Genomic DNA, 27,973 nt, shown 5'->3' with positions numbered 1-27,973 from the left:
GGGAATGTATGGCCATGCTGTTGAAACATCTCTCCTTGTAGCAGCGTGGCACTTACAAGGTGGTCGGTAAAGGAGAACCTTTCTTTGGTATGCAATACAGTATATAATTTAATGTTGGGTTTGTCTATGGCAGTATATAGTAGGGTGTAGACTCGTGTGATGTAAGAGAATAAAGTTTAGATGCAAGCATATTATATATTTTTTTTACGACGTAGAATTGTAATGTATTACTTACTGTTAGTAACTCATCGTATTGTAGAGTATATTTAGTATACTGATGATAATATGTAGTTTATACGTTAGTTGTTTACGTGGTGGTTTTAGTTACTGCAGCTACATACTATTAACACTCCTTCCCTTCATTAATGCTACCTTTATCCCCTCCCTTTGATGCTGCTAATCCTGCACAATGCACGGGCATAAATAGTACAATTCACATACCTGCATTTCCCATATCACATACCTGTATTTCCCATATCCCCTCCCTTTGATGCTGCTAATCCTGCATAATGCACGGGCATATGCAGTACTAGTCACATACCTGCATTTCCCATAAATATGCTAAATTCTTGTTAATATTTCATATTCTTTTGTTAAGGCTCCCCCTTTCTTCCCCCCTTCCAACCCAGCTTATATACATGCTCCAAGCACGTGTGCTGTTTCATTCAGACGCTGTCGCCTCGACAGACCTGGTTTTCACCTGAGGACGGATACTTGCGTTGTGGCCGAAACGTCGTGAGAATTATTTTATTGTTTTATTTTTATTATTTTATTACTTCCCTTCTACGTGACTTTACCGAAAGAACCAAGAAGATGAATCCCTGCAGTCACGAATGCTTTAAATCAAAATTCCACTAGGTGGCGACATATATTGTTGACTGAAACGTGCTGACGTATGATGACGTAAGCACGTTAGTGCGAGCCCTCCCGGAAGCCATAGAGAATGCATTGCAGCGCCCGCCGTTAGAAAAAAACATCTTTGAATGTAAGTCTATGGGACCACTCGGGGCGATTCTCAGCCAGAGTGAAATCGCCCAAAAAGAGGCGGTACTCCACAGAACGTGACATGACGCTGATTGGACTATATCCGGAGGCACAGTAACGGCTAGCATAGCTCTGTGGTTGAATGAGATTGTTAATGTGATTGAAAAAGTCCCTTTCACACATTGGTGGTGCGTCGCCCAATCGCCCTAATGAAGAAACCGCCCCTGGGTGTGTCTATGTCTGAAAGTGTCTCTGTGCGTCTTGCTATCTTTGTGTGTCCTTGTGTCTGTGTGGGTATATTCATGTTTATGTGGGTGTATTAAAGTCTTGTGCATCTCCGTGTCTCTGCATGTCTGTGTCTCCATGTCTGTGTCTCGTTTGTCTCTACATCACTGTCCATTACCGTGTCTCCGTGTCTGAGTATTCACGCATGTGTGTCTATATCTTTGCGTGTGACTCCATGTATTTGTGTCTCCACGTCTGTGTGCGTCTCTATGTCTGCACAATTGCGCATGCACAACCAAAGGGAATAAGAGGTTGAGAGGTCTGGGGGTGGAGGATGACAGCTGTCTGTTGCTCTCTGCCACTACCAATGGGGGGGGGCTGGAGGTGAGGAGTGGGGGCTTGAGGTTCTTTCCCTTTCTTTAATTCCAAAGCCAGCGTGGCACCATAGCACACCGATTGTAAACCACTGCTCGTTGTGTGTATTAACGCGTCTTCGCTTACCAGTGTTACTTTGTTTTGTGTTAGTTAGCTCTATATGGCGCCTTGAGACATTGTTAAGGTTCGTAATAACTGCAAATGATTATGATATAGAATGGTGTATTTATATGTTTCTGAGAATTCAAGTTTCAGTGCAAAGATATATAGACAGATTTGCCCCTGCTCGGGTTCAGCCCAGACAGTCTGGGAAACGGCATCTGTGTTCTGGTGGCAGGAATTGATTGCATGACATCTCGAACCCGTGTCATATTGAACTTTATTCCTGTGAACTGCACAGTTTTGATAGGCCTAAACTGGCTGAGAATGTGTCTGGGTTTGGTCTGCAGAAAAGGTGGCAACCCTGTGTATGGGAAACAATACAAGAGGGAGAAATGTGTAAACAATACAAACGAGACAATACAATACTGCAAAAAAAGAATCGATTCTTGATGTGCATCGTGAACTGATTAGCGACAATTGCATCACTGCATGGAGGAGAGTGAATACTTTCATATCTCGCCTTTCTACCTTGTGGCCACCTCATCTCTGAACTGTCTCATCTCTGCAGTGGTTCCCTTGTCCATTGTGTGCCTGCACTTTGTCTCATTTGCTCGATCCCGTGCCCTGCACTCCATCTAATCTCGGTCAGTGCGCGCAGCCTCCATGCAGCGCCCCATCTTGTCCAGCATCCAAACTGGCACAGAGAATGGTTTAATCTCGTCCGGAAGTAGCTCCGGGCAGTTCCTACACAGGGCACAAAGACAGGAGTAAGGGCGCTTAGTGTGAAGCGGCACGGAGTAGGGACATGCTTATGTAGTTACCGCTAGTGCTGTGTTACTTTAAGGATGTGTTACTAGCAACGTGTGTTGGATCTGGGGTAAGCGTAAGGTTAGTGTTCGTATTAGGGATCGCACCGGTGTTAATCTTAGCAATGGCGACAGTCAAAATTAGGCAAGTGTTCGAATCACAGTAATGGTTGTTGTTAGTCATATTAGGGTTAGTGTTGCAGTTAGCGTTCATAATATCATTAGGGTTGGAGATCATTACAGAGATAGTGTTAAAGTTGTGTTTGCGTTAGTATTAATGTTAGAGTTAGTGTTAGAGTTCGTCATGTTAGAAGTTAGGATTCTGGCGAGTGTTTACTTTAGCTTAATGGGTTATGGTTATGGATGATGCTATTCCACCAAATGAGGAACCACTGGGAAAAAAGTCTTTTGTATTGCTCCAGTATCTACAACACAGGAGAACAATCAACACGCAGAGCCTGGGCATGGCCGAGCAGTGAGCCACCTCGTGAGTGGGGCGTGGAGCTGCTGAGCAGACTCACATTGACAGGGGGACGTTTTGCATCTGAAGACCAAGTCACTGTGATTGCCAGCTCAAATGAGAATTAAGGCACTGGTGCTCATCTCCTGCGTACAGCCCCAGAGCCAGGGCTGTAAACATTCCAGTAGCAGGAACGAGTCTCTCCATAGACACAACCACTGTTGACTCGTTCACAAAGAGCTACTCATTTTATTGACCCCACGGGGATGATGAGCTGAGTGAATCCACTAATCAGGATTCAACTTGCAACATTCCAATTGTTGAAGACTTAGTCTTATGAGTTCATATGGGGTGGTGCGCAGGTTATGAGCTAGCATTGTAGGGTAGGTGTCTACTCAGTCTCAGGTTAGTGTTGATGTCAATGTTATACGAGTTAGGGTTCAGGCCGTCTAGAGCCCCGGGGAACTCACCTGTACTCATCGCTCTCGACCAACTCACGGATATCTTGTTCCAGAAGCAGATAGGCCTACAGACATGCACACAAAAATTAACAGTCTGTCCCTATCTCAGTGTCTGTACACGTGTATATTTGCATCGCAGTCTGTGTGTACATGGGGAGTGGTGGCACAATGGTTGGAGCACTGCTGTATGAACCCAGTTCCATTCCCGCTCACGGCCAACATCGCTGGCGAATATCTAAACTGGTCCTGAGCGTCCCTTAGGTCGACCTCGCCTTAAATGAGTACCTGGTGCAGTGAATAAACATCAGCACTGACGAGACAATGGCGAGTGGGCATGGCATTGGCCACCCACCCCCTCATTTGCCGTGCTGGCCTTTATAGGTGCTCACAAACATCACTTGCCCCAACAACATGTTAAAGGCTATAGAGGGTCTTTGTTTTTGTGCCTGTAAGTGTATGTCCGTTTTTGTACAAGCATCTCACCATTTTTCCCCCTGTAGCTGGCATGTGATGTCTCTCTGCCAGCCAGTGCTTGTCTTGCGTGTCCGCTGCATACTGTCACACACAAAGATCTCTGTTAATTCCTACGTACTGGTGAGCAAGTGCAGTTGGTGAATATCGATTAAGACCAGTATTGCACCAGAGGGGGTGGTTTGGCCAGCACCATGGCAAACTACATTTGTCTTTTGAGTGTTAATATTTGCACACTGCACCAGTTAACCCTTTAAGGCTGAGTTGACTTAGGGGAGTAGCATATAGTCACAGCACTTGATTCACAATTTGAGTTCGTGACTTCAAATCCCCGTTGACTTAGCTGTCATCATCATTTCTCTCGAGTTGATCAAATGTATTCCCCCACTATTTGGGAAGTGTGATTTTTGACAACTGTTATGGTCATCTTTCAAACATCATCATCATCAATATCAATCTTAATCAGCATTATCATCATCACGATCATTATTGTTAATCATTATCAATCATCCATTTTCATAATTATAATCATGGCCAAACATCCCAATATAGAACCACAGAACTTGGGCAATTGTTGGTATTGCGGCTTTTGGCTGACTTCCACTTAATTGTGGATTCCCGCACCTCCACGCAAAAAACTACGCACGTTACAAGCTCTACTGCAGTGTTTTGCATTGCAAATTCGCAAGAACGACGATACTATATACATAAATCTAATGGTCACCATTGCATTTATTATTACAATCAGGAGCAGTGACATAATTATCATCACCATAATCATCATCGTGCACCATCACGATTGTCACCACTTTGGGGTCAATAAAATAAGCGGCGCCATTACATTACAGGTGGCTTGTAGTCAGCCCATGGAGAGTTTGTTCCCCCCTCCATGAGAAGGGAAAACTAGAATCCATAAGTAACGGAGGGAGGGAACTTGCCTATAACATCTAGCAGTTAGCCAGCACCAATTCAAGTAAGCCTGACTGCTGATGAGATGCTGAATGTGGGAAAAGGTTCATAGTTGCTTGTATTGAATGAATGTTGTTGTAATTATGCTCTCCCAGAAGGCTGTGTGGCTGATGGGATGTGATAAAATAATTGTATATTTTTTATTTGGAGGGACTGGCAAGGGAATGAGGCATGGTGTCTGCTCACGTGTTGTGTTACTCATGTAATGATAATAAAGCCTGTAAGCGGTGTGAGTGGACTAGTGGCCACGGAAGGTAATGACAGGGGAGTCAGCCTACAGTGCGAATGCACTAGTGGCCACGGGAAGTAATGACAGGGGTATCGGTTGTAAGTGCGAAGGGGATGGTGGCTCCGGGAATGATCGAGGACGCGTGGTCAGGTAACGGAAGAGGACGGTAGGGTCTGCTGGTGGAGCGAGCGTCTAGTCAGCGAGAAGGTTCGGGAAGGGGGGCGTGGCCTCGGTTGGTATATAAGGGAGATGTGTGGGAGGACTCAGGGCTGTTGCAGTGGAGTCTCCGCCTGATGTCAAGTTAACGTGTCTTCAATAAAGTGCCATCTCAAGAAAAGTGTGTTAAGTCGTCATTACGCTCATATTCACCAGGGCGACGTGAACGATGATTTCGGTGATCAGTAGACCACACCGCTGTGGTAAAGCTCCTAAACCCATAGCACAGCAAGTGCGTCGGTGAACCTGCCTGCATGGAGCTTTGAGTGTACTCCCCTCATATTGCACAGGGTTTCTCAGGGTACTCTGGTATATTCTCTGGTATATATTCTGGGATATTCTCACATAACTCATTCATGGAAATGACCAAACGCTCGAAGGCAGGAACATAATGAACAGCAGTCTTGAGTCTCAGGGAGACATCCCTTTGTGACGTAAATAAATAATTGCCATTCTTCTTATAAGGATTATGCTTACCTTAAACACATCTGGATGTTTTATGTAAATACGCCCTCTCGTTCCACCCATACCTAGAGCTCTGATACAACCACAAGGATACACACACACACATGTATGTCAAACAAATACAACCTCAAAATATTTGTAAATAACACTATGGTCTTAAAAGTAAAATATATAGCAGGTGATATATCAGGCAATGGCTCTTCAACAAAGCACATAAATCAAAGGCCAGATTTACACATACACAGGCACAGACGTATCTGTGTGGCATGTGTATGATGTTCTCCCCTTGTTCTGCACTGGTTTTCTCTAGGTTCTCCCGTTTCCTCCCCATAGCTAAAACAACCGATACAACGTAGTTGATATTCACCAAAACTTCCCAATGTTGAAAAATAACCTGAAAATTACTCAATTCGGATGTTTCATAGCAACACCACTCTCTATTGCGAAAACTCGGCAGGACCCGCCTGAGAAATAGTCTTGAGACTCACCAAGGCTTTCACTAGGTAAAGAAGCATAATAACAAGTCAGTACACATGTAACGGTCTTCACTATAGTCAATACATTATGATTAGAAATGTACATCCTTACATGAAAATGACCTCTAACTGCAGTCAACATCTTCTGCCACTACTGTTATTGCTGCTGCAGCAGCTTTTGTTACTGCTGCTAATTTTGTTGCTTGTGCTACTACTGATGCTTCTGGTGTTACTGTTGTGGCAGATGTTGCCGTCTTTGGTACTGCTGCTACTCTTATACTGTTGCTGCTGCTTTTGCTACTGCTTGTATTGCAGCTGTACCTGATGCTGTTGCTGCTGTTGCTGCTGCCGCTTGCATTGCCACTATGGCTTGTATTGCAGCTATATGTGCAACGATTGCTGATACTGCTTGTATTGATGATGGATGCGATGATGTATGTGCTGCTGTAGCCAGTTATACTTGTTAGCTCGAGATCCCAGGACAAATGTGGTCGATTCCACCAGGCGAGAGGAGTCCCACTACAGACACAAATACAGATCCCCCACACAGCATCAGTAATTGCTGGGACAAGTGATGTTAGCGAGCACCTCTTAAGGCCAGCACCAAAACCGTTTGCACCTCTTAAGGTCGGCACCACAACCGTTTTCCTCCCCAGTGCCAATGTTCAAGCAATGCACCAGATGCTCATGTAAAACTGAAATAACCAACAGGATGCCCAGGATAGGTTCAGATAGCACTTGCTGTTGGCCAAAGGTGGGAGTCAAATACAGGTCACTGGGTTTGGCGTGAAATTTGCGAACCACCAGTAATACCCCTCCACACAAAAACACAGACATGCAGACGCACGTGTATAAAGCAACATAGCTGTACAGAATGCTGGGGAAAGTGTGAGCACCTACGAGGGCCAAAACAGGGTGGTGTATAAAGCACCACGCCTTTGTGTCCCCAGTGCTGATGTTCACCACACACCACAATAGGTCAGGACTGGCGCTAGAGGGTGCTAGGGTGGGCACTGCACACGCAGACGTCTCTTTAACCCACCCAAGTTGATTCTGCTTAGCGGTGATTCACCGCTTCTGTGCCCCCCCCCCAACAGCTTCACTGGCCCCCTCAACCGCAAGAGGCTGGAGCCGGTCATGCGCCAGGTACTCATCTAGGGCTTGCTTAGTCGACCTAGGGGAGGCCCCATTTCCACACATAGCCTAGAAGATGAACCACCTGACAGTGGTCGTTTAAACAATAAATCACCATGACTTTGAAACAGGCATGCAACTACAGACACAACAGCCGCCTTTCGCAACTCGGTCAAAGTGAAATCACCACAGCGCTTGTGCCAGGCCAGGTGCACACTGAGGCCACATGAAGTGTCAAAGGCTCGCTGACTGGAAGTCACAGGACAGAGTCAGATGCCATGGGTTGACCGAGATGACTGACAGATGCACCACCTGAGCCCCCTACTGTGCCAACTTGCTGCATTTTAGCTACCTGCCACTCCGCTCATTGTTGCGAGCATTGCTCCTCTGCCCTCCACTGTTGTTGGAGGGTAACTGCCTCCAACTGCTCAGGAGTGTCCTTCATGAGCCTCCTCCAGAGCCTGATCTTGACACCCATGGTACCAGTTCTTTGGAAAGGCCACTCAGCTCCACATTCTCCTATACCGCATCAGTTCGTCTCTTCTCCAGCTCGTGCCGCGCCCATTTAGCCCCCTCAATCCTGCCAAACAGAAGCTGCTTGGGCATACGGTGGTTGGGCATGCAGGCTACATAATCCAGCCAGCACAGCCTCGTCCGTCGGAGCAGCTCACTCTTGAGAATGTGTCCAGATCTTTCAAGGATTTGTGATCTCACACCATCCAGCCTGGTTAAACTCAATACGGATCGTAGTCGGGCCAGCTTGAATGTTTCAAACCGACGCAGATTTTTTTTTTAGAAGGGTCCATATTTCATAAGCATAGAGAAATGAGGGCGTGACTGTGGCCGAGAAGGCCCAAATCTTCATGTGGAGCGACTAACCAGGTAGCTTCCACACAGCGTTATACAGCTGACTAAAAGGTAATGCCGCTCGGCTATTTTGGATCGAGACCTCTGCTGCCAATCCAGAGCTGGTCATGCACACACTCCCCAGGTATGGAAACTCCTCCACTCTCTCTACAACTGCCCCATCACTCATGGGAAGTTGAGGACGTGGAAAATTGGAAGACACAAAATACCCAGGCAGGTGCTTAGTTTTGGTAGGGCTCTTAGTGGCACGCTCCAGGTTCAGCAGCAGAACCTCCAACTCCTTCTCAGAGTGAACAGCAATCACCACATACACAGGTGCACAAACACAAAGGCACACAGACAACAAGTAGTGCAGAACCAAGTGCTAATTTAGAACACCCATCAAGGCTGACATAGCTAAATTTAACAAATCTCTGTCATAATAAACAAGAAAATAAAAAATACCTTGGGGCCTTCCTTGCGCACGGGCTCATTCGGTTTGATTTTTGAGCTGTACATAGAGACAGAGCAAGGTTTCAAACATCATTGACCACACGTTCAATATTAAAAACAATATAAAACAGCTGGCATCCCTTGTTCAATATATACGTACATGACAGACACATTTAAATACATATATAAAGTTATATATGTAAAACAATACAATAGTTACACAGACCTACTGGCCTCTTGATGCGATATATAGGCTTTGTTCAGGTGAATAAAGAGCATATGTAGATCTGTGTTGAAATTCTCACAAAGACCTCCTGTGTAGTATTCTACGAGCCACAGGGGCAAGTGCTATGAGCGAACACCTTGGAAGGCCTACACACAAGGGGGTGATGTGGTTCGCAACACATCCGGCCGCATGTCTCCCCGTTGTTGATGTTTACACACCACACCAGGTACTAATTTATGGCTACGTCGACCTAGGGAAGGCCCAGGACTGGTTCAGATATTCATCAACGATCAAACTTGGGTTGCGAGTATGTAGAGTAGTATACTAACCACTGTGGCACTGCTCCCCATTAAAGAATAACACACAATCAACTCTCTCACATACTGTATTTGTTTAACACTAAACACTGCATTACATTTTTATTTTTCGATTTAAAGCTTTCGTGACTGCAGGGATTCATCTTCTTGGTTCTTTCGGTAAAGTCACAAAGAAGGGAAGTAATAAAATTACTTCCTTCTACGTGACTTTACCGAAAGAACCAAGAAGACTGCATTACATGTTAGTTGTTCCATCTACAGCCGACACAGCTCACACACTGAGCTTACACAGAGGTGCTGGGTGCCTTGCGCTCATACGATGTGAAGTGGCTTGGAGGACGCCCCTTTCTCTGTGGGCACATCATCATGATCAGCATCATTAGCACTATCATCAGCACTATCATGAATTGTGTCGACAGCATCATCACCATTACCACCAAATCCACCACTGACACCACCGCTGTCACCACAAATACTATGACCACCAACACCACCACCACCACCCCCTTCACAATCACCACCATGGTGAGGTGACACTTACCTTCCTGGGTGTTGATTCTGACTTCACAGACTCCTGGACATCATTGCTCAGCTTTGGCTTCTAAAGCATGAAAACAAATGTTAGAAAAACACATCAAGATGATATGGGTCTATAGTAAAATATATTTAATAAAGAAAATTAACAACTAATTTAAGAGATTGTTATGGGTCTAACACACAGGCTCACAAGTTTGTGACGTTACAGGTCCCAGCCTGGGACCCACAACTCAGCCCCACCCATTGTGGTTTCTCCTTACATCACAAATTACATTGGATTTGGTTTCCTATGACATCATCCTGCAACATTATGTGGAATTGATAACATTGAAGGTAGATATATTCTCCAAAGGATTCCAGTACCCTGATCCATAATAAATAATAACACAAAGGTAAAGATCCCCGTTATATCCTAAACAGACTGTTCAGGCAAGTGCTGTTCGCGATCACCTATAAAGGCTGGCATGGCACAATAAGGGGTGGGTGGCCAGTAGCACATCCAGCCATCCTTTGTCTGCCAAGAGGCCATATTTACACACCGCACCAGGTACTCATTTGAGGCTGAGTCTACCTAGGGGAGGCCCAGGACCGGTTCAGATGATCGTCACTGATATTAGCCGTGAGCGGGGATATAACCTGGGTCGCCAGATTCATAGAGCATAGTGCAACTACTAAACTACAGCTCCTCATATAAGAAATAATACATCCATATATACATATACCATGGGTCGGCAACCAAAATAACAAGAGCCATTTGTCGAATTCGGTAAAACACTGCGTCACCACTCCACCCCAAACACACATGCCCGTTCTTTTACAAAAACCTGTGTAGATACATACACACAAGACCACAACCAGAATCTAACCACACAAATTCTGATTTATCTGCAGGCTAAATTGCTCCAATACCTTGTTAGCAGATGCCATGCTGTATCCACTGCTGGATTAAGGCCTCCCCAAGCCATTACCATCTGTCATGGTTCATCACTTGACCTCCGCGACAGATGCCCTCTCGTTCATGTTCCCTCTATGGGCTGCCACTATCATTAGTCTCGACCATTGACCAAGAGAGCGCACGGCAGACAACCACCATGGAGAAAGAGCGATGATATCGGCTAATGTGCGGGAGACATGTTATGACATTGTAGAAATGACGTAGACGGCACAGGTGGACCTTGATCGAGCATTGCAGAGACAATGGATGATGATGGAGACGATTCTACTTGCGATAATATAACTTTATTTTGCATGGCCTATGTAGAGCACCTGTTAGAGACTCAGCTCTAAGTCATTTAGCCACTCAGTTGGTTTATCGGAAATGTTGAATTTCAGATACACTAGCCCACTGCATGTACATGTCAGGAAGTGCGACGTGATAAGGTCGAGGATTTGGAGTTTGCAGTCGCACATAGGAGAGCCTGGTGATAATTTTGACAATGGTGGTGATGATGGTCATGAAGATAGTGGTGGTGGTAACGATGATGGGTAATAATTGTGGAGATGACTGGAATGATGATGACAGTGCTGGTGGTGATGATGATGATGTTCATGATGATGGTGGTGGAGATGATGAGAGAAGCCATGTTGATGGTATGTGATTCCACATTGCTTTTTTTGTTTAGTTTGTTGTCCTTCCCCGCACCTCCTATTATCACCGTTGGCAACGTACGGTACAAAATAAGTTGAACGCATTGGATTTACCTGCATATTGCCCACACTTACACACACATACACATACATACCTTGGCTGCAGTAGATTCTTGATGATGCTGCTGGTGTTTAACACTGACTTTGCCTGGCTCCTGGTACATCATCTTGGCCTGCAGAACACACATACACGCACAGTGATGGCTTCCTTAACATACACAATCATTGTTTTGAGAACAATGCACTTGACATTTAATGTATGGCATTAACTGACAATAGTACAGAAAGCCAGGAAACCAAAACTTTCCATATTCCCATAAAAAAATATTTTCACACAACCTATCGTACCCTTGGCTATAAACATCTCACAATTCGCCAGCATTTATTTAAATAAGCGTGACTGCTGCTGAGAGAATGAATGTCAAAATCAACCCCAATCTTTGCTTGTGTTGAACCAAAAAAAATGCTCGTTACTTTTGTGCAGGAAAAACAAATATAGGAAGGAGGCGTTATTTATCGTATTAATATTCTCCACAATAACGCTTAATGATTAATGTTTGTTATATATTGTTTTGTCCAGGCCATCCTTTACCCTCCAACACCTCGGAAAACGGGGCACTGACTTTAGATGAGACAATACGAATAAGGCAGTAAACACGACGCAAAAAAGTGAATTGATTAATGACGAGATGGAAGGATGAGATCAGTTCGTGAGGTGCTCAATAAATTATTGCACCACAAGATCGTGACAGGCGGTGACAATTTGGGGAGACTTTCGTCCAGTAGTAAATTGACCATGGTTGATGATGGCAATGACTGAATCACAATGACAAACTAAACTAAACAATGATTTTTATGAGCTAAGGCCCACTGAGCTATATTGCTCTTTTTTAGTATTGACCTGGCCACAAATAATAGCGCAACAAAGTGGCTTATCATGTGAAAATTTATAGCAGCCAAATATTCTAAACACGTTTCGCAATATGGAGGGACCTGGGGAAAAATCCACACGACCACAGGGAGAACATGCAAACTTCAAATATACAGCAGGCATCAGGATAGAATCCAAGACTTCCTGTATACCAAGCGAGGTAGTTGACTTCTCGCCACCATGGCGACAAAATTGGGATAATTAATCGAATCTCTGGGGGTCAATCGTAGTTTTTCTGCCACATAGACCTGTTTTCATCTCAAGACAATATTCATATCTACTATAATCATCCCAGGAATGTCCTTAACGCTCGTGACGACCCTCCACGTCGACCAACCCCCCCTCATTAATAATAATGAACACGTGGCGTCTTCCAAATGGACATCCCCCTCCATTAATAATAATTAGCGGGTGACGTCACTCCACATGGGGGGGGGGCGAGACGCCTCCCCCCCCCCTCCTCAGCGTCAACTTACAACCCTCAGTACAAAGGCAGAACCCTCACGTCACGCGATCTCCGTAACGCTATTGAGACATCAAAGTAAAAAGGACGTCATAATGAACAATGGATTATAACCTCTAAATGAAAAAAGTCTGTGTCACCGCGGCCTTACAAATTGCACGCGAATGGATGAAATGAATATCACGTCGCAGTCTGCTTTTCGCTTGCAAGTTTCAGATTTACTGCAATATACCCATCCTTGGACGGGCAACAGGCTAGTCATTTTAAAATTTCCACCACTTTCTCTGGAGGACTGTAAACCAAGGCCTCAATTGCTCACTTGAGCAGAAACTCACTGTGACGTTGTGAACCGCACAGCTGGAATCAAGACTGGTAGGAAAAGCAATGGAAGTGTGGAATCACGACAATGAAGAGAAACCCACCTGCTCAAGGCAGTTGCGTATTGTATCTCTCACCAGGTGAGCCGCATCTACCCCCTCTCCCACGTTGTCACGCACATTTTGAGCTGCTTTCTGCACAAACTGAGTGGGGAAAATGTAAACGCGTTAACAACGCACAAATATCCAAACAAAGTGGTAAGCAAGTATCTTAAACATTCCTCCAGTTATTTCTGGAAGCTATATTCAGCTGACAATATGCTTCAACTTGTGGCCCATGATGGCTGATAGACTGGTCCACAAAGCTATGGCCTGGTGTGATATCAGACATTCCAGGAGATAGAAGAGACATGACGATGTACTGAAATGAGAAAATGCAGACAAGAGAGAGATGCAGTGAGATTATAGATGAGAAATGGGGACTGAAATGAGAAGACAACTATAGATAATAGAGAAATAGCAAGATGAGATAAAAAAACACATGTTTAGTGCAACCGAAGATAAACGATGAGGCAGATTAAGATGTAATGACAGTGAAATGTGGTGAAAAAATAAGTGTTCAGACAAGGTAGTAAAGATAACAGGTGAGAGAGATGCATCCAGACAAGACATAAAAGAGAAACAAAAAGAAAGAGTTGCATTCATATTAGATGCAAGAGATATGTATTCCGATGACATAGATGATACAGAAGAAATGCATTCAGATGAGTTGATACGACAGAGATGCATTTACGTGACAGATATGGGAAATATATTCATCATAATAAAGATGGGCAGTTGGCTCAGCCGTGGTACGAGCGGCTTATAATTGTAATGTTGCGAGTTCCTGGGTGGTCGGAAGATAAGCGCATCATCTCCTTTGGCGGATCTGAGTCAGTGGTGGAAATTGCGCATATCATGACAAGAGGCGGGTGGCTTTGTGGCCGTCTACTCACGTGAGAGTATTTGTTGAGCACAGCACGGATGTCGTTGTTGATGTACGGCTGCAGCACAATGCGCAGCAGTTCCATGGAGGTGGCTGGCTCAGTGAAGCTGTGGCCGGAATTGGGGACACGAGAAACGTTGAAGATGTCACGGTGAGATCTCACACTCACAACAAAGGATCCTGGAAGTGCAGGTAATTATAACAACTCGGAAAGTGATAACAGACGACAACACCAACAACAATGCAAGTCACCTTTGCAATATCAAGGCGTCGCTTTAAATGCCTCGGCAACTCCGAACACCTTACATCACATCTGTGTCTCCCTCGCCCTTCCCCCAGTCATGCTTTCGTTCCTCTTCCCTTCTTGCTCTCCTTCACTGAAAGCAACTCCCACCGCACGTAAAACAATCACCTTCACTAACCTGCTCCCATTCCTCCCTTAAAACAACCCCCATCTCTTCTCCCAAGCTCAGGAGTCGAGAACCAAAATAACAAAGATATTTTTTGTTCGAATTCGGTAAAATATTTTAAGAGGCACAATGCATATGAATACGAAACGTGGTACTTCATAAATAACAACACAAAGGAGTCCTTAAAGAGCCGTGTGCGGCTCTGGAGCCACAGGTTGCCGAACCCTGCTCTAGCCCATCCTACTGCTACTCCTGCCCCCGGCCAACAGCTACGACCAGGCTTACCCAAACCATCCTGAACCACTCCCACCTAACATAGCCACCTCCGCCCGCTCGTTGTGGAGGTCGTCCTCGGATCTCCCATTAACATGCTAATTTCTGACATTAACATCAATAGCCCCACTCACTTCGTTGATGATCCGTAGGCTACACCGATTTCAAACCTTTAAAACAGTCTGCCTCAGCAGCTTTTCTCTCTCTTTCTCAACGGTTTTATTTAACTTGATTCCTCTGTAGTGGTCAAATCTTGCAATCTAAATTTCGTCCACTTCCCGTTGTCCAATCAATCCCTAATTTTGCACACGCATTCACATCCGGAGACAATGCATGCCTGTATGAATCAATTAATCAATTAATTCGCTCGTTTAAAGCAAATCATATTTTGTGTGCAAGCCTTATTCGACGAGTGGTTTGCCAACAGGTTTCGTGAAAACAAAAAAATGAATACCAACGTAGGAGTTGAGAGTTCGAAACTCGCCCGGAAAATGTTTTTTTTAAGGTAAAGAGTAACATGAAATGCTTTGGCGTCTTACAAAACTTGTTTATTTATTTATTATGTTGTGCATCGAATGGGACAATTCATGAATAGGGTCAGTGACGTCATTTTTGCACAAACCCCATTTAAAGTTAACTTCTAACATTTTTCTTTGTTTTATCCATTTACATTTTCAATTTAAGTTGGTTGTGCTGGACACATCATTTCAGTGTTGGCCTTTCGATCGAAAGGTCAAGAGTTCAATTATCGGGTTTGAAAATTGTTTTTCACAAATTCAGATTTAAAGAACTTTATATAGAGGTTTCAACTCTACCTTATTTAAGAGTCAGTTGGCTGTGGCTGATAAGTTGGTTGAACTTTGCCAATTTGAGTTTTATCTTACCATTTTCAACTCTCAGGTCCACACTTCAAGCCCTAACTTATCAAAATGGAAACCAAGAAATCAAACACAAATCAAAGCACTACTGTGACGACAAATGCTAAGTAAACAAAGGATCATGGCAACGCAAATAAAAAAGAAACTGCAACGCAACGAAAGCAACGGTTGGAAAAGGCTCGGAAAAAGTACAAAGAAAAGCGTGCAAATGAAGATGAAGAGGCAAAGCGCGCCAGACTTGAGAAACGACGCAATCGTTTGAATGATGAAATGCCAGAAGCACGTAATGTCCGATTACAACAAGACCGTGAACATCACATACAAACAAGAAATGAATAAACACCAGAAGCTCGTGATGTCACATTCAATATCAATCACAACGTTTTCAAGCACTCAATGCTGACATGACAACATTTGACAATGCAATCAATACATGCTGTGATTGCATCTGTCAAGTCTGCACCAAACGATGCTATCCAAATCAGATTTACAGAGTACGACGTAATGAAAATGCATTTAACTATCTACCAAACGAATTGTCATCAAAGCAAACATTGGAAATGTGTTCACGTTGCAAGACACACATCCGTAACAAAAGAGCTGCACCGCCAAAAGCTCACTCGAATAATTTGGATCCTGGTGAAATTCCAGATGTCATTCGAGTCTTAACACAGCCAGAACAACGTCTATTATCAACAGTGATACCATTTGTGAAGATCATCAAATTCAGTGCAGTCTTCGGTCAATATGGCTTCCCTGGAAACGCAGTGCTATTTGCTATGGACATCTTTGAAGTTAGTGACACACTTCCACGAGCAATGGATAATACTGGAATGGTTGTCATCACGGAACATCTAACGAATCTCAACATCACACGTGAATCTATATATATAAAATCGCAAATCTGTCTGTCTGTCTGTGTGTCTGTGTGTCGCCGGACCATACGCAGTTTCATTGGACGAAATGTGAGGGATTTGCGAGACACAATTGGTCCGTTTGGTTTTCCTAGCGCTGCGATTGGCCCGTTCATCGAGGCCGTGGCGGAGTAGCGCAGTTGGTAGCGCCCTCGCTTCCCATGCCAAAGGTCGCGGGATCGATCCCCGCGTCCTTCACAGGTGAATATATTTTTAAATCCTTTATATTAAGTTCGCTGCCACGCATATAAAGAATTTATAGTGAAAAACTTTGTTTTTACGAACGCGTCCACATGCAAACCACAAAATACAAAGCCTCCAACTCAGACAACACGTGAAGACCCGTGCAACGCCGGATTTTACTGCTATTTATATATATAAAAAAGGGAAATTTGTGAATGTGTGTCTGTTGAAAATGTTTAGCGTACTTCCCGACATGCAAAAAACGTGAAATTTGCCATGTGGGTACTTTCCAGAATGTACACCATGCAAAACTTATAAAAACATTACTTTTGTATTCTTTTGGGGGGGGGGGGCGCAATAATGCATATATTTTGCACGACAAGTGAGCTGTGACGTCACATTTTTCATGTGACCCGCGCGTGCGGAAGCGTAACGCAGTGTGCCTGCTCATCACGCATCCCCCCCCCAACCCTCCGTGAGTAAAGTGCCATACAAATGTTTTGCAGGTCTAAGACGTTCTTCGCGCAGCATTGCTTTATTATTCCTGTCGTTTACTGCCGTACGCACCGTTAAAGATGTGTGTCTGTAGCAAGCGCGTGTATGTGTACCTATGGACGGGGGGCGCGTGTGTGGGGCGAGCGGTAGTGTAGTGGTTAGTGCGCTGCGCTATGAACTCGGCGACCCGAGTTCGATTCCCACTTACTACCACCACCTGTGACGATCATTTGAACCGGTCCTGGGCCTCCCCTAGGTTGACTCAGCCTCAAACGAGTAACCGTAGTGTGAACATCGCCACTGGGGAGACAAAGACGGCCGGGCGTCGAGAATCCAAGTCCCGGGCGAAGCCGGGTAGTAAAGCTAGTTCTCTATAAATCGTTAACGAGTTTACAATGCACTCAACTGGTTAATTCAAAACAATCCACTTTATCGGGATGTAACAATCAATGAAGAAGCAAACATCACTGATGTACATTCAGTTGCTATTCCTGCTCAACAACCAGTGGAGCAAAATCAGCCGCAAGAACCTGTAAACGCTTACATGCCAATCAATGAAAGATCTAGAATTATTCGCGCTGCATGGCATCAAACAAATGAACTTGTGTTTACATGGGGCAATGCAGGTGTTCAATGTTGTGCAATGGTGTTGGCAAATATTGTAAGAGCTGCTATACTGACACCAAGCATATGGACCACAAACACATTGAACGTTAACTTGATTGCAGGTGATGAAATGTATGAAACCATTAGATTGGCAAAACTTGAAAATGTAGGTTATCGAATGACAGCAAATGGATATCTGGAAGTCAAACATTTCAATGTCATAAGAAACGACTTAATTATGTTCTACAACTGATTCTCAATAGCCTATGCTGAGGAAACACTACTCAAAGTCTCTAATAATACTCATGAAATAAGGCGTAAAACAACGAACAACATTGTGAATAAAGCACATGAATTTAAAGCTGAAGAGTTTGCATGGTTCTAACTCTTCGCAAATGGAATCAATGGACTCAAAGAAGTAAGACCTGTGAGAATCACTCCATTGGACTACTTTCAATTCAAAATTCTGGGTAGTGATACACGATTTGAACGAAACGACTACCTCTTCTAAGCATTAATGTTCGAGTATTATCGCATCCAATCGAACATCGCAGCTTGTGGAAATAAGAGTCAAGGACAAGGTGGTACAATAGAAGATCTTCACCAACCTCTACCTTAAGAACCTTCAAGGATCAGCTGCATATTGGCAAACAGCGCTGAATGAATTGATCGGACAAATACGTTCAATAGGACCACCAACATACTTCGGGACATTCAGTTGCAATTATTTGAATTGGCTTGATATGCGCAAGGCACTCTTAATAGCTGATGGCAGACCCGATGAAGATCCAAATTCTAGTATTTAAGTTGTGAAGAGTTGGAACAAAGTATTATATGAAATAGGTTCTAGCGTACCTTTGTAAACTAAAGTCTCACAATATGAAAGGAGTGGTATCTGATTTGACAATAAAAAGGTAAGCTGTAAGGTCCTTAGCAATGTAGAATATGAGTCATATGGACTATCACGTATCAATATTAAAAAGCCTCGTATGACATTATAATAGAAAGTTTACCATTTATCTACAAATTTTGACGACCAATTTTTACTTATCAGAAGTGAAAACTTAACAACATAAGTAATACGTATTTGAAGCAATTGAAACGCACATGTCGACTTGATTATGATAGGGACATTTTCTTCCATAAATAATAGATACAATAATTACAATTACAAACACTTGACAAATACCTTTGAATTTTTTTTTAACAAATCTACTACGCTTTTATCATATTTTGGGATAACCAAAGATATATTTTATCTCCATATATATAAAAGGCAAAGTTGTGATTATGTGTCTGTTAAAAATGTTTAGTGTACTTCCCGACATACAATAAACTTGAAATTTGCTATGTGGGTACTTTCCAGACTGTACACCATGCAAACATTTTTAAAATACACTTTTGGGGGGGGAGCTAAAAAAATTTGGGGGGGAGCTAAATTAGAAGTTAAGTGTGAAATTTTGAGAGAGACAAGACACAGACACGGAGACACAAAGACCAACACACAAGCAGAGAGAGCCAACCCAGAGACACACACAGAGAGAGAAAACATTGTCTTGTCTCTCTCTCTCAATTTCACACTTAACTTATAATTTAGCAATCTTTGGAAGAACGTAATCAACCAGGCTATGCGTTGTGTTGACCGACTCTCTGTGTTACATGCATTACATTTCCAAATTTTACTAAGTTTGTTTGATTGAGTGTGTTTCCTCTCTCTCTCTCTGTCCTCGTGTTGTATTATTTCCTGCAGTCACGAAAGCTCCAAATCTCTCATTGACATGCTAATTTCTCTACCCCCCCCTCTCTCTGCCCCCCTCTCTCTCTATTTAAGGCCTCGACACAGAGGCGTTGTTTCCCCTGTGTGCCTATGTGTGTTTTTTTCTGTCTCTGTTATCTCTCTCTGCTTATGTGTCTATGTGTCTCCGTGTCTGTGTTTTGTCTCTCTCTCAAATTTAGCAATCTTTGGAAGAACGTAATCCACCAGGTAGGGTGTTGACTTGTGTTAGCCGACTCTCTGTGTTTTGTTTTCTCTTTCATTTGTGCCTGATGATGATTGCTTGTGTTGTAATCGAGATGTCATATGCTATTATTTAATTTATTTTTTCTCTCTACGTGACTTTACCGAAAGAACCAAAGAGTAATTCCTGCAGTCACGAAAGCTCCAAATCAAGTATGAACAAGTAATTTATGTACTCATCTTCCCTTCGACTAATATACTGTCACCAAGAATAGAAGTTGCCATAGGAAGGTGAGAACAAATAATGGGTTTTGGTATACTTTTCATCACTTTGCAGTCAACTGTTCTTAAAAAAGCAGTTCAACACGGATACGAGTAGAAAGCGCTAATAATACTAAATTAGTAATTATACTCAAAACACTTGCAAATGTTCTACACTTTATGGCAAACTTAAATGATATAATCATCAACATTTTCCCTTCTACTACTAACAATTGACAATAATTTTGACGTACATTGTATCACACAAATAAACTTTTATCAAAATCAAAAATTTTAAAGCAACTCATTATGCATAAAAATACTAAAGGAGCGCTCCACGGTTTTATGTATGAGTTACAAATGTCCAAACATATTCTGATCAGCTGGTGACGGCTGAAAAACAATGATTTGTTACTTTTTAGTGCACTTAAAAAAAACGTTCGTTTAAAAAAATTAAGGAGTTTATTTCAGCCTGATGACGACCGCTTGCTTTGCGATCGAAACGTCGTAGTTTCTTTTTATTTTATTTGAACCTATCTACGCGACTTTACCGAAAGACCCAGCGTTGCATGCCGAGTGTGACGATGCCTAAACGGGGGATATCTCTGTATTATCCCTCCGCGAGCCCCTCAAGTAGATTCAGCGCTCGTAAACGATGTGGTAGCCGATCGTGAGTCGAGTCGGGGAGTTGGGAAACCCGACACCGCCCCAACAGCCTCCCCCTCTCACCTGAGCCCAATTTGAGATCGCCGACCCCTCCGTGCGATCTGCCGATGCTTGATCATAATGTTCCACGGCTTCTGCGCACAAACAACAGGAGCCCGTCGCAGACACCAGAGGTCAATCACGAGAATCTCTCAATGTGCTCGTACCTAGTTGAACAAAGGACGCCTTATCACAAGGAATGACGACTGAACGGCATCTTACCTTTTCGAATGAAGTTTTTTGCTCGGTCGACGCAGTGTCCTCTACAGGATGCATCACAACGTTGTCGTGGTGGCTTCAGAACCTATCGACAAGTATTGTTAAAGTGTAATCGCGGAGATCGGCCGAGGGGGCGGCCTAACACGGCAGCGCGACTAGGCAAGGGCGGGGGTCTGGGTGAGGCCTCCGCAAGACAACGCGTTAATGTTCGTACGATACCATAACAAACTACGATAATAGCCGACCACTAATATTGCCGAGGGGTAACGATTATGATGAAAGACGAATAACGTTATGTGTTAAACGGGAAGATGTTTTCAAGGGGAAGATGTTTCACTCAAAGATGATTCGAGGGACGATACGTTCAGGCAATAACAAAACGTCACGTTATGTGGTGACGTCACGCGCGTGCTCGGGCGCGATGACGTCATGCGCTTGACGTACGTGTTGCCTGACATGGTACTGTATGTACATTATGTATGTTGAACTTCTTCGCACCGTACGTAGCCAGCCGTCTGAATCGGAGTGTGGGGACATCACGCACGTGGTGAGTGTTTACGGTGTGCGCGGTGACGTCACGGGGAGTGGTGAGCGTGCGCGGTGACGTCACGCGGAGTGGTGAGCGTGCGCGGTGACGTCACGGGGAGTGGTGAGCGTGCGCGGTGACGTCACGCGGAGTGGTGAGCGTGCGCGGTGACGTCACGCGGAGTCGTGAGCGTGCGTGGTGACGATACGCGGAGTGGTGAGCGTGCGCGGTGACGTCACACGGTGACGTCACGCGGAGTCGTGAGCGTGCGCGGTGACGTCACGCGGAGTGGTGACCGTGCGCGGTGACGTCACGCGGAGTGGTGAGCGTGCGCGGTGAAGTCACGCGGAGTGGTGAGCGTGCGCGGTGACGCCACGCGGAGTGGTGAGCGTGCGCGGTGACGTCACGGGGAGTGGTGAGCGTGCGCGGTGACGTCACGCGGAGTGGTGAGCGTGCGCGGTGACGTCACGCGGAGTGGTGAGCGTGCGCGGTGACGTCACGCGGAGTCGTGAGCGTGCGTGGTGACGATGCGCGGAGTGGTGAGCGTGTGCGGTGACGTCACGCGGTGACGTTACGCGGAGTCGTGAGCGTGCGCGGTGACGTCACGCGGAGTCGTGAGCGTGCGCGGTGACGTCACGCGGAGTCATGAGCGTGCGCGGTGACGTCACGCGGAGTGGTGAGCGTGCGCGGTGACGTCACGCGGAGTGGTGAGCGTGCGCGGTGACGCCACGCGGAAGTGGTGAGCGTGCGCGGTGACGTCACGCGGAAGTGTGAGCGTGCGCGGTGACGTCACGCGGAGTGGTGAGCGTGCGCGGTGACGTCATGCTGAGTGGTCAGCGTGCGCGGTGACGTCACGCTGAGTGGTGAGCGTGCGCGGTGATGTCACGCGGAAGTGTGAGCGTGCGAGGTGACGTCACGCGGAAGTGTGAGCGTGCGCGGTGACGTCATACGAGGCGCGTGAGGGGGCGGTCACGCGAGGCGATGTCGCTGCTGGAGCGGCTGCGAGACGAGGAGCGGCAGCGGGTGAGGAGCAGACAAAGCGGCCCCGGGTAGTCCACGCGGCCTTCTGGGGCAAGTTGCTGCCAGCGAGCAGCGCCTATGCTGGCGGAAACCTACGAGGTGGTGGTGTGGCGACAGCTGCGGGGGCCGCCTTTGTCTCCCTATAATGCTGACGTTGTATACACCACAGTCGGTGCTCATTTATGGCTAATCCACCCCGGGGGTAGAACCGAGGTCTGCTTATTCAGATATTCGCCGTCAATGTTATTGGCCGTCGTGAGCGAAACTCGGACCTCGGATCGCCGGGTTCGAAGCGCAGTGCAGCGCGCTAATCACTGCGCCACCGCTCCACCCACCGCACGCCCAGTGCACACTGCGTATGGGCCGGCGTGTGTATATACACAGTGTACACACACGTGCAGGAGAACTCGACGGCGTGTGTATATACACAGTGTACACACACACACGTTCAGGAGAGATCGATGCCGATGCTGCTGGGGCTTCAGGAGGGACGTTGGTGTCGTTCTGCAATCCCGACATCGAAGGAGCGCAGTCCAATACTGGACAACGGTTTACTTCGTGGTCCATAGTTTGGTTTGCCTCCTCACCGCGGCTTGCGGCTTTAATGTCCCATTCATGAAGGAGGCGTGCACATCGGTCGGCGTCTTCGAGGAGGACTGCCATGAAGCCAGGAGGGGAGGGTGCGACGTTTTCGGGATGGGATTGAGGCGTTTATTGCTGTGGACGTCCGCGTTTTTCCACCGTCCGCCAGCGTCCTTCCGGCTCTGGGTGCGATTCTGGGATGGTGGTAGCAGCAGCAGCTCGATCCCAGAAGGGGGATCCGACATTGAGTCGTAGCTGAGGGAGATTGTTGAGGCCGTGGCTGATGGGTAGGTGGTGAGACCACCGCGTAAACTCGCTTGCAAGTTTCTGCGAACATTTGGTCGCCGGTTGGCACAGTGGGGAGGTGCATCTGCCAGTCATCTCTGGCAGGGTATGAGGGGGTTACACGGGCGCGGCATGGGCTAGAGAAGAGATGGAGTGATGTGGTACAGGAGGATGTGGAGCTAAGTGGACTTGCCGATGACTGGTACCAGCGTTGTAAAGATCGGCCTCTGTGGAGGAGGCTCGTGGAGGACGCTGCTGCTACTGGGCAGTGCCAGGCTAGGTGCACCTTGGAGGCAGTCGCCCTTCAACAACAATGGAGGGCACGACAAACCAGCACAGCGCCGGGTGGATCAAACACAGCAAGTTGGCACAGTAGGGGGGGGCACAGCTGGTGCATCTCAGTCAGCCCAAGGGAACCTCCTGTGTCTGTCCCGTGACCTGCCACGTGGTCTCAGAGTGCACCTAGCCTGGCACAAGCGCCGCGGTGACGTCACCATAGCTTATTGGCGAGCGGTGGTTATTGATGTATTTGCTATGTAGAGTGAGATTGCGTTGTGTGTGGCGGGTTCGTGTGTGTGGCGTGGGGAGCGGTCGTGTAGGGGTTGACCTGCAACACTAACAACCCGGCGGCCCCAGTTCGTCTCCCGCTCACGGCTGACACTGGTGACAATTCTCTGAACCGGTCCTGGGCCTCCTCTAGGTCGAATCGGCCTCAAACGAGTAGCTCGTGCGATGTACAAACATCGCTACTCTGGAGACAAAGGCGGCCGGGCGTGGTGCAGGCCACCCCCTTCATAGGTGCTGCTCGCTAACAACACTTTCCCCAACAGTCATTATGGCTATACGAGGGATCTTTGTTCTGTGTGGTGAGTTGTGGTGTGTACTGTGTGTGGTTATACATTGTTGTGTGTGGTGAGTTGTAGCATGTCCTGTGTGTTTGGTGAGTTGTGTGTACTGTGTGTGGTTATACATTGCTGTGTGTGGTGAGTTGGAGCATGTCCTGTGTGATGAGTTGTGGTGTGTACTGTGTGTGTGGTTATGCATTGCTGCGTGGCGAGTTGGAGCGTGTCCTGTGTGTGTGGTGAGTTGTGGTGTGTACTGTGTGTGTGGTTATGCATTGCTGTGTGGTGAGTTGGAGCGTGTCCTGTGTGTGTGATGAGTTGTGGTGTGTACTGTGTGTGTGGTTATGCATTGCTGTGTGGCGAGTTGGAGAGTGTCTCCTGTGTGTGGAGACTCGTGCTGATGGGGCATGGTGTTGTCAGTTTGTGCACGCAGTAGCCGATGGGCTGTGTGGACGGGCGTCACCGCGGTTCGTGGACTATGGGCACGTGTGGAGCCCGAGCGAGTGGCTCTCCGTGGTGCAGCAAACGCAGCGCGCCCTGCTGCAAGCCGTGCAGGACGACCCCGGCAAACCGCAGGTGCGTGCAGCGGTGGCTGTGTGTTGCGCTGTTATGAGCATGCCAAGTCAGAGTGATCCGGCTCGAGTGAACATTGAGGTGTTGGTGGTCATCTCCTGTTTGCAGCCCTGCAAAGCCAGTCGTGGAAGATTCCACATTTCTACAGCGGCAGCGAGTCTCTCCATAGCACCACTGTTGACTTCGCCGATATAAAGTATGGGTCAAGTCAAGCCCCAAACGGTATATGGACGTATTGGCGGTACACCGGTGCAGCATAACACACCAGTCCTCATTAAACAGTCTAAAATCTAAATTTGAATCGGCAAATATGGTTTATCAGTCTTTAATTGACCCTGTCACCAAGTTTGACGCGATTTGAAGGTTTATTCAGTCTACTGAGGCTTGCTAAAGAAGGTCAACATTGACCGATGATTTGGGTCCGTTGAATCGAGGAACTGTCCGTCCAAGTCTAGGACACAAGGAGTCAAATCTGCCTTGGGACACGGAGCAGCCAATCGCCATCAGGCTGGGTGCTGCTATACGGCAACAAACTGTGACTTCGACATCACAAGAACTGATTTTGACGCACCACCACCACCCCACAATATTTTCTGACCAAGGTTGTGAATCGCATGTAAAAAAAAAATTTAGAACGAAAAATGTGTGTTATTTTTTTACTTCACCGGTGTACCGCCAATACGTGAATATGAACTCACAACTTTCTGATTCATAGTCTTCTGATTGCGAGCAGCTCTCTCTACCACTGAGATGTTTGGCCGGATGGTTCGTATGTGGGCTGTATAAACGGGTAATGCATTCAAACCATCTGGCAATGCAGAAACTGAAGGGTAATGCATAGCTTTTCGTATCCAATATTAGTATTCATGATTGATTTTGGGGATTGGGCCACGTGGGTGAATGGTGCGGATTGCATCGTCAGCGCAGTTCGACTGAATTCCGTACAAGGTGCCACAAAGTTAGGAGAGCACTTACAGGACTACTCGTATATCGACTAAAGGTAATTAATAACTACAGCATAATGTTAAAAACATAAATAATAAATAAACTCACATCAGCCACCAAAGCGATGACATCATGCCAGCTATGTAGTATGGGGGTTGTCTTCTTGGCAGTTGATTGACTGGTGCAGTGGGAGTGATAGCATAATCCCTAGCAACCACTACCATGCCCACTGTGTTGGATAACGTCTTTGGCACTATACGTAGCCAATCGTGCTAATCGGAGGAGTGTTTTCTCTCAAGGCATTTTGGGTCTCACGACGATCTCTGCTTGGCGGACTTAGGACAAATGTAACGAGCGTTTGCTGTGTTCGGCTTGTTGCAGGAGCAGCCAGCCGTGCCGCGCAGCGTGGAGGTGTGCGTTGGCGTGCGCCGAGATGAGCTCCGCTCTGCTGTGACATTATCATCGCTTGCACTGGGGAGTGCGCAGCTCCGCGACTTTGATTGGAAACTCAAGGTGCGTTTTGCGTCGTGAGCGAAGTCAAATACATCACGAAATAACTAAGCGGATAATTTTGCCTCCTTCACATATCTGTCCCTCCATATAATTTTAGTTTTAGTGTTTTTATTCATATCCAATCAGACACAAAGTCCTTCTGGGAGGAAATAATTTCAGCAGCATTGGTTCAGCACAAGCAAACAAAACCGGTTTTGACATTCAGAGTCATCAGCAAATTCTGGCTTGCGTCAGCCAACACTTGTGTACTGGCAAATGTTTATACGCAAGGACCCTCTCCATATGGGTCCTGGCTTAACCTCTAAAGAACAATAAGATTCAAAAAACATTTTCGTTTAAATATCCTAATCGAGCCCATGTAACTTCACTGGTGATATATGTATGTTGAACTTCTTTCGCACCGTATGTAGCCAACCGTGCTAATCAGAGGTGTGGGAGAAAGATAACAAACTAAAGACAAAAGGCAGTAAAAATATAGTTTTTAATATATATTTAAAAGTGCATAGCTCCAGTGGCTTCAAAATATCGGAAGGAACAGCATTCCAGAGGACCACAGAAGCACATCTGAAAGCGCACGATGAAGGACTAGCCAAAAGCTGCTGCGAGGATGACCGGAGTTCACGTGATGGTTTATGTTCCTTGACGAGATAGTCTGAATGAACACCGTGGTGTGTGTGCGTATCCGTGTGTGTAGCTGGCGCTCTCAAGTGACCGCCACTCCGCACTGCAGACACCGCTGCTGGCGCTGGCACTCGACGTACAACATCACGACCCTCCGCACGATCCGCGCCGTGCGGTCTGCGACACCTCACGTGATGCTGTGACTGTGGAGCTTTCTGCCGCGGAGCTGGGCACCCTCATCACGGCCCTGGAGAACGCCAGCAAGGTGCGATTGCTACCTCCTCCTCCTCCTGCAGCAGTAACACAGGCCAGGTGGCTCAGTGGTTTGAGTGTGCGGCTCACAATCGGAAGGTTGCAATTTCAGATCCTGTTTGGGGGTTGCTCAGTTCATCATACCTCCATGATTAAATGAAATGAGTACCATTGTGGGAAAGTCCACAAGTGTTGTCCTATGAATAGAATCACCCCTACCATGGAATTGCAGAATTTCCACCATTGGCTCAGGGCTATAAATGGAGATGAGCATCACCTTAGTGCTCATTTGAGCAGCTCTGTGGATAAAATCAGGTTTGACTGGCATGTCAAATGGGAGAGTGAACCCCCTATTGTTGGAAGACAAAAGACCACTTCAAAAGTTCTGTGTGTCTCTTGCTTAGTCGTTCTCAGGATCGTAGGCGCAATACTCACAAAATAAATTCAGTCTCATTACACGATGTCAATAGCATGCTGGGAATAAAATTGGGAAACATTGCAAAAAAATTGTGAATATGCATGTGTGTTTGTCCTTTAGGTGGTGCAACAGCTGAAGTGAACCTGGACATGATTTGAAGATAACCCCTCCACACATCGGCCGGCATTCCTACACCAACCTGTGTACTATTAAGATTAATGAAAGTAATCATCAGCCAACTGTCAAACCCTTCTGACACTGGTCTTTGTGATAAGTGTATTGCGAATACGTTTTAAAACATGTTTATAGCATTTCACTTTGAATTGATTTCCATTGTAATATTCTCAAACATTGTCCACATTAAATTATAAAAATGCACAATGAAGGACCCTCCTGAAAA

The 27,973-nt window shown here is 46.0% G+C and overlaps 2 protein-coding genes across 7 annotated transcripts; one reads left to right on the top strand and one right to left on the bottom strand.

The window, feature by feature from the left end:
* Positions 1 to 1,946: 1,946 nt before the first annotated feature.
* Positions 1,947 to 21,551, bottom strand: DNTTIP1 (deoxynucleotidyltransferase terminal interacting protein 1). The gene is made up of 13 exons (XM_078605883.1): positions 21,000 to 21,551; positions 20,802 to 20,872; positions 14,106 to 14,202; positions 13,216 to 13,314; positions 11,495 to 11,572; positions 9,757 to 9,816; positions 9,504 to 9,565; positions 8,685 to 8,730; positions 6,700 to 6,758; positions 5,776 to 5,836; positions 3,897 to 3,968; positions 3,423 to 3,478; positions 1,947 to 2,430 (listed from the first exon to the last, which is right to left on the bottom strand). The coding sequence occupies exons 1-13, from the start codon at positions 21,051 to 21,053 to the stop codon at positions 2,322 to 2,324; spliced, it is 924 nt and encodes a 307-aa protein (XP_078462009.1). The 5' UTR covers positions 21,054 to 21,551; the 3' UTR covers positions 1,947 to 2,321.
* On the top strand, positions 21,457 to 27,973 carry COMMD8 (COMM domain containing 8). 6 transcript variants are annotated; one of them, XM_078605878.1, is made up of 5 exons: positions 21,457 to 21,543; positions 24,672 to 24,827; positions 26,151 to 26,282; positions 26,977 to 27,168; positions 27,694 to 27,973. In XM_078605878.1, exons 1-5 carry the CDS (start codon positions 21,463 to 21,465, stop codon positions 27,712 to 27,714), a joined length of 582 nt encoding a protein of 193 aa, XP_078462004.1. In that variant the 5' UTR covers positions 21,457 to 21,462; the 3' UTR covers positions 27,715 to 27,973. The 6 variants fall into 6 exon arrangements, with proteins under 6 accessions (XP_078462004.1, XP_078462006.1, XP_078462007.1 ...); XM_078605880.1 differs by lacking the exon at positions 21,457 to 21,543 and adding an exon at positions 22,345 to 22,545; XM_078605881.1 differs by lacking the exon at positions 21,457 to 21,543 and adding an exon at positions 22,405 to 22,545 and having other exon boundaries at positions 26,157 to 26,282.

The sequence above is a fragment of the Lampetra planeri genome, chromosome 25, assembly GCF_965212315.1.
Source record: "Lampetra planeri chromosome 25, kcLamPlan1.2.h2, whole genome shotgun sequence".
NCBI lineage: Eukaryota > Metazoa > Chordata > Hyperoartia > Petromyzontiformes > Petromyzontidae > Lampetra > Lampetra planeri.
Note: the sequence above shows the minus strand (reverse complement) of the source record. Positions and strands in the feature narration are given on the sequence as shown.